The following is a 6,475-nucleotide window of genomic DNA, read 5'->3' on the forward strand; positions in this document are numbered from 1 at the left end:
TTCCTAACCCTCCACAGGTGAACCTGCAGCACACACACATCGGGTATAAACCGTCTGCTCCGACAGAACCGCCGACCTTAAACGAATGCAGCAGCTTTCATGCTCCGATCGGGCTTCCCGGCTTAAGTCATGACGACTTTGTGTGAAGTGAATGTGATTAGTGAGCTGCTTCGTTTCTTACCAGACACACACGTGAGTCGGGTGTGACCTTTCAGGGCTCGGGGTGACCTTGTTTCCTGCACCAAGGAGGAGGTATTTCCGTCACACTTGCCTATTTGATCGTTTTTGTTTTGGGATTACTCGAGAAGTTCCGACCAGATTTAGATCCTTTACCGTTGTTGGATCCACTCTTGGATGAACGTTCCACCTTGACGCCTCCGTGAGACGCTCCACATACCAGTCTGATCTGGATCCATGTGATACCGTGGATCCAGAATGTATCGGGCTCTTGCATTGTGAGATAGCATCTCCTCTAAATATGTCGGCTTCGGACCCCGTGGTCGTGTGAGGAGGAGTATCGGTCAGACTTCCATCTGGATTACGTTGCGTTGGTGGAAAAGCTTCAGTGAGTGGCGACGAAGGATGAAGAGGAGCTGCTTGTGTGTGACGGAGGAACCTCCAGAACACGCAGCTCTGTATTGCTGCGTGCTGGCTGGGCTTTAGATGTATTGATGTGTGACTGTGGCTCATCAATGCGACCGATCGGATCCCTCGGGCACTGAGCGGCTCGATGAGGCTGAAGGTCGCCGTGTCCTCTGCGAGGCCGGAGTATAAATGCTGCAGCCTCCCGTCTCTGCGTTCGTCTGCCTGCTGGAGGAGAGCAGGAAGAGCGACTCGCAAGAGAACGAGGGATCACACGCTTGTAGAAGCTCCACAGGTGAGGCTGCGTGCAGGTGCAGGACGGGGTGCAGGACGGGGTGCGTGGGGTGCAGGACGGGGTGCGTGATGCAGAACGGGGTGCAGGACGGGGTGCGTGGGGTGCAGGACGGGGTGCGTGATGCAGAACGGGGTGCGTGGGGTGCAGGACGGTGTGTGTGGGGTGCAGGACGGGGTGCGTGATGCGGAACGGGGTGCAGGACGGGGTGCGTGATGCAGAACGGGGTGCGTGGGGTGCAGGACTGGGTGCGTGATGCAGAACGGGGTGCGTGATGCAGAACGGGGTGCGTGATGCAGGACGGTGTGTGTGGGGTGCAGGACGGTGTGCGTGGGGTGCAGGACGGGGTGCGTGATGCAGAACGGGGTGCGTGGGGTGCAGGACTGGGTGCGTGATGCAGAACGGGGTGCGTGATGCAGAACGGGGTGCGTGATGCAGGACGGTGTGTGTGGGGTGCAGGACGGTGTGCGTGGGGTGCAGGACGGTGTGCGTGGGGTGCAGGACGGGGTGCAGGACGGGGTGCTTGATGCAGGACGGGGTGCGTGATGCAACCTTTAGATTCTACTTTTTAAAGGCTTCAGATTTGTTTCTACGCGCGTGGAAGTTGTGATTCCAGATCTGCTGCTTTTGAAGACGAATTTGATTTTAGCTTTTTTTTACAACATTCAGAGCGAACCCGGTTCCGTTGCTACGAAGCTGCTGCTGCTTTATAACGGACCAATCAGCTCCATGTGGGTCAGCGCCACCGTTACAGATTGATTCTGCGTGGAACACAGGAAACGGGTCACTGATTTCCTAAAGTTTCCCCCCAGCATTAAAGCTTAATCAATACTTGTTGAGCACAAACGATGTGGCGAATCGTTTTTAACCCCGATTGAAGATTAACGCAGAGAAATCCTTCAGTCGGGTAAAGACATGTCCGGGTGGAGATTTGTCTTCCTGGGCTTGGATTTCCATCAAACCTGCAGCGTCTGGCTTCCGTCTCCGCCGTGACGCGGGTCGCTGATCCGCTGGCGCCGACGTCATCTGGACCGCGAGCGTTCAGTTCCACCTGCTTTTATTTCTGTAGCTCCAGATCACAACAGAAAGTCATCTCAAGCCACGTTACGGGTGGAGAAGAGAAAGACGGAACCCAAGTTGACCCACAAGAGCAAGAACGGTCAGGCCGGGGTCAGGCCGGGGTCAGGCCGGGTCAATGCTCTGAAATCTTCCACGCTTTTCTTCATTCCTGTCTGTTCGGCAGACTAATCTTTTCTTTCGGTAAATGTGTGATTTTATTTGATCATTTATCTTTTATCTTCTTGTCCTCTTCTGTCTCGTCTGAAACCATCATCTGGTGCTGCTCCCTGCTCTCCAACCTCCATTCCGAGGTTCTCCTCCTCCTCTTCCTCCTCCTCCTCCTCCTCACTTGCCCTTCTGTTGTCGTTTTGTTCCTGTTCTTTAAACCCCCGTTCTGGTTGGAGGTTGCAGAGTGCGCTGCAGCCTCGATGGAGGACAGTGACCACGAGGCTTGCTCCTCCTCCGATGAGTCGCCCAATCACAGCAGGGATCAGGATGTTGAGCAGGTACCAGCGACCCCCCCCCCCCCCCCCCCTCCCCTGTTAAAGTTTAATGGCCTCAGTGGTTGGTGATGGTTTGTTACTGGGCGAGCTGTGGTAAGTGGAGACCAGTATACGGACAATGGCTCCATATCCTCTTTCAGGAAAGCTACACTTGGTTTTTACTTTGGCTGAAAGACAGCTGGTAGGGGGGGAGGGGGGGGGGGTCAAACAGTTAATAAACTACACGCAGCTTTCTTTTATAAATATAAATCCTGTAAGAATGAGAAGCAATGAAGCAGTTTTGTAGTATTTCTTATTTCTTTTTTCTAAATATGCGCCTTTTCCGCCCTCTGGAACCCCGCCCACCTTTCCTTCTGCCCCTCGCTCTCACCTGAACCCCCCCCCCCCCCCCCCCTTTAATCGTGCCGCCTCTAGCATTTGAGCCAATCGGACGACTCGGGAGGTGGAGAGCATTATGGCACGACCCCGACCACCGGGGAGGCCACGCCCACCACCGCGAACTCGGCCAAGAGCCTCGTGATGCAGGCGGGGAGGCTGAGGGCGAAGACGGCCCCCACGCCCCGTCGTACTTGCTTCCCCCCCTGGCGGGGAGGGTGGAGTCGGGTTCAGGTTCTGACCTCAGTTTGCCACCGAGCAGCGGCGTGGAGTTTGACTTGTCGTCTCCCGTCAGCCCCACCCGGCCCAGGAGCCCCTGGGGTCGCTTTGACCCGTACGACACCAACGAGGTAACGCACGGGCGCCGGCCCAGAACCCGGCCAGCAGGAACCGGATCCGGGTGGTTGCGTCTCGCGTTCAGAGTTCAGACGGAGGTCGTTTTGTTCTGACGGACCCGGTTCTGATTGGATCTCCGTCGCCGGCACTTTATCTGTGGGATTTTGTTCATCTCTGAAATGGTTCACACCCGTTTTGAATGTTTCTACGCTGTCGTTGGTGAATATGTGAGCTCCCCCCTCCCCCCCCGGATACTGAATCTCTCTCTCTCCCTTCCAGGACCAGGACAAGGAATACGTGGGTTTCGCGACGCTGCCGAACCAGGTGCATCGTAAATCCGTGAAGAAGGGATTCGACTTCACGCTCATGGTCGCAGGTAAATCCTCGATCCTCGTTGGTTCATCAGCAAACATTTGATGTGGAGATCCGTGACCCCGTGACCCCCCCGGGGTCTTAAACCTGCTGTGTTGCCCTTCGTTTGAAGGGGAGTCTGGCCTGGGAAAGTCCACCCTGGTCAACAGCCTCTTTCTCACGGACCTTTACAAAGATCGGAAGCTGCTCAACGCCGAAGGTGAAGACGATCTGTGTACCGTGTGTACCGTGTGTACATGTACGCGTTCTCTTTTGCCGGATGCTGCGGTTCAAACAGTGCGTCGTTTGTCTCGCCCCCCCCCCCCAGAGCGAATCACGCAAACGGTGGAAATCACCAAACACACCGTGGACATAGAAGAGAAAGGCGTGAAACTGAAGCTCACCATCGTGGACACGCCCGGCTTCGGAGACGCCGTGAACAACACGGAATGGTACGTGTCCCTGTTCGGGTGCGGCGGCAGGTGTCCTCGGGAGACGGGATGTCCTGTGTGTGTGTTTGCAGCTGGAAGTCCGTGGCGGACTACATCGACCAGCAGTTCGAGCAGTACTTCAGGGACGAGAGCGGTCTCAACCGCAAGAACATCCAGGACAACCGCGTGCACTGCTGCCTCTACTTTATCTCCCCCTTCGGCCACGGGTAGGACGACCGTGCGCGGTCCTCGTGCGTCGCGTGCGCGCTCATATGGGGGACTTTGAATCAAGCGCTGAATCTCGGCTCAGATCAAACGAAGGCCGCAGTGCTTTTCGAAAGCCGTTGTAAAGAGAAGCTGCGCCCTCTGTCGGCGATCTTCAGGCGTTACGCCGGGGCGCAGCTGATTGGTGAAACCGCTCAGACAAACCGCGGGCGCCTCATCATAGTGAAGTAAAGATCCGTTTCCCTCCCGCTGAAACGTTTCAGGGGCTTCCTGCCTCTTTCTTCCTCATGTGCGTTTTGTGGTCTTGCAGCCTGCGGCCTCTGGACGTGGAGTTTATGAGGGCGCTGCACGAGAAGGTGAACATCGTCCCCGTCCTCGCCAAGGCCGACACGCTCACCCCCACCGAGGTGAAGAAGAAGAAGATCAAGGTAAGGCTGACGCCGCCTCTGGTTCCAGAGAAGCCGCTCGGGCGGTAAGCGAATCAACTCGTGATCCCTCCGTAGATCCGGGAGGAGATCGAGCAGTTGGGCATAAAGATCTACCAGTTCCCAGACTGTGACTCCGATGAAGACGAGGAGTTCAAGCAGCAGGACTTCCAGCTTAAAGTGAGCGCTGCCACGCAGCGTCTTCCTCTCTGCTTCTCTTCTGTTCTCCACCGGCGGCGTGGACGCGGACCGAGTGTGGCGTCTCACGCGCCTCTCTTTGGCGTTCCTCTAGGAGAGCATCCCCTTCGCAGTGATCGGCAGCAACACCGTGGTGGAGGCCAAGGGGAAGCGGGTGCGAGGGCGCCTCTACCCCTGGGGCATCGTCGAGGGTACGCCGCGCCCGGCGCCGGTCGCGCGTTGCGCTGCCGCGCTGATTAACGCTGAGCGTGATTCGCTTTGCAGTGGAGAACTCTGCGCACTGCGACTTCGTGAAGCTGAGGAACATGCTGGTTCGGACGCACATGCAGGACCTGAAGGACGTGACCCGAGAGACCCACTACGAGAACTACCGCGCCCACTGCATCCAGAGCATGACGCGCATGGTGGTGAAGGAGCGCAACCGCAAGTACGCGACGACGCGCCAGTCTGTCGCTGCGTGGAGGGAAGAGTCGACAGAGAAATGTCTTCTTCTTCTTCTGCATCCTTTCACATTTGATTCTCTGTCCTACAACTCCGCAGCAAGCTGACCCGGGAGAGCGGCACGGACTTCCACATCCCCGCCGCGCCCGAAGTGCCGATGGCGAGACAACAGGACAGCGAGACGGAAAAGCTCATCCGAGAGAAAGACGAGGAGGTACGGCGCGACGACCACGGGCGGGACGCTCATCGCCTCCGCCGGGGCGAGTCCGGGCCGAGTCCTGACCGTCAGCAGTTAGCCGATCAGCTCAGCCAATCAGATCGCCTGGCGAAGGGCGACGAAGCTCTCTGAGCGTCTCCCATGGTTCGCTCGGCTCACGCTTTCTGAGGCTGACGATGAGTAGCCTCGCAAAACGTGACGCCGGCGCGTTGGTGAGGCTCCGACGGACCGTTAGAGGTTCTTTATGCGGTTCTGTGTGAAGAACCACGTAGAACAGAATGCTCAAATAACGGGATGTCGTTTCAAGAGGAATTACAGCAGCGTCTATCCGGTTTGACATTTAGGGAATGAGTAAAAGGTTTTACAGTTTTGACTTCAAGTGTAGTCGATAGATTCTGCATTTAAAGGAGACATATTAAGTAGGAACGGAGATCGACCAGTAGATGGAGACCTACGAAGGATTGACTGGATGCTTTGTTTTTGCTGTTTGGGTTTGATAATGACCCAAAATCACCAGAATAGTGTAGAAACATGGGAAAGTGAGTTTTTCATAATATGGGACCTTTAATGAAGGTGAAAGGTCGACAAAACCCTGGAAGCAGCAGCCCTGCAAAGAAAACACTGTAAAAAAATCACAGCTTTTCAACTAGACATTTCCTGATTCTATTATGGGCAGAACCCTGGTTTAGACGTCCAGCCCACTCCACTCCTATGAAATAAGGCATAAATCATTACTATATAAATACTATATACTATATAAATAGTAAATTCAACAGCGTTTGTCCTGATTAGATTAAACATGAGAATAAAAACGATTAGACGGCGTTGCCTGCTTTTCAGCTTCCTCGTATTTCATTTACTAACATGCAGGTACTGTAAATACTTGTCATTAAAGTAACTGAAGATAAAACACAGCTGATGTCTGTTTGTGTTAAATCCCCCCCCCCCCCCCCCCCACACACACACACACACACACACACACACCCTAGATAACTCCCATTCTTATTTCTGTCTGAAGAGCATTTAAACTTGACAATAGA

The 6,475-nt window shown here is 55.1% G+C and overlaps 1 protein-coding gene across 1 annotated transcript; it reads left to right on the forward strand.

The window, feature by feature from the left end:
• Positions 1-730: 730 nt before the first annotated feature.
• Positions 731-5,567, forward strand: LOC137901769 (septin-5-like). Its single transcript, XM_068745811.1, is given in 13 exon segments — positions 731-877; positions 2,338-2,439; positions 2,851-2,874; positions 2,877-3,161; positions 3,427-3,523; positions 3,632-3,718; positions 3,827-3,950; positions 4,022-4,156; positions 4,465-4,582; positions 4,658-4,759; positions 4,872-4,968; positions 5,042-5,204; positions 5,318-5,567. Coding segments are annotated over 13 exon segments (1,731 nt in total).
• Positions 5,568-6,475: the final 908 nt, after the last annotated feature.

Source organism: Brachionichthys hirsutus, chromosome 11, assembly GCF_040956055.1.
Source record: "Brachionichthys hirsutus isolate HB-005 chromosome 11, CSIRO-AGI_Bhir_v1, whole genome shotgun sequence".
Classification (NCBI taxonomy): Eukaryota; Metazoa; Chordata; class Actinopteri; order Lophiiformes; family Brachionichthyidae; genus Brachionichthys; species Brachionichthys hirsutus.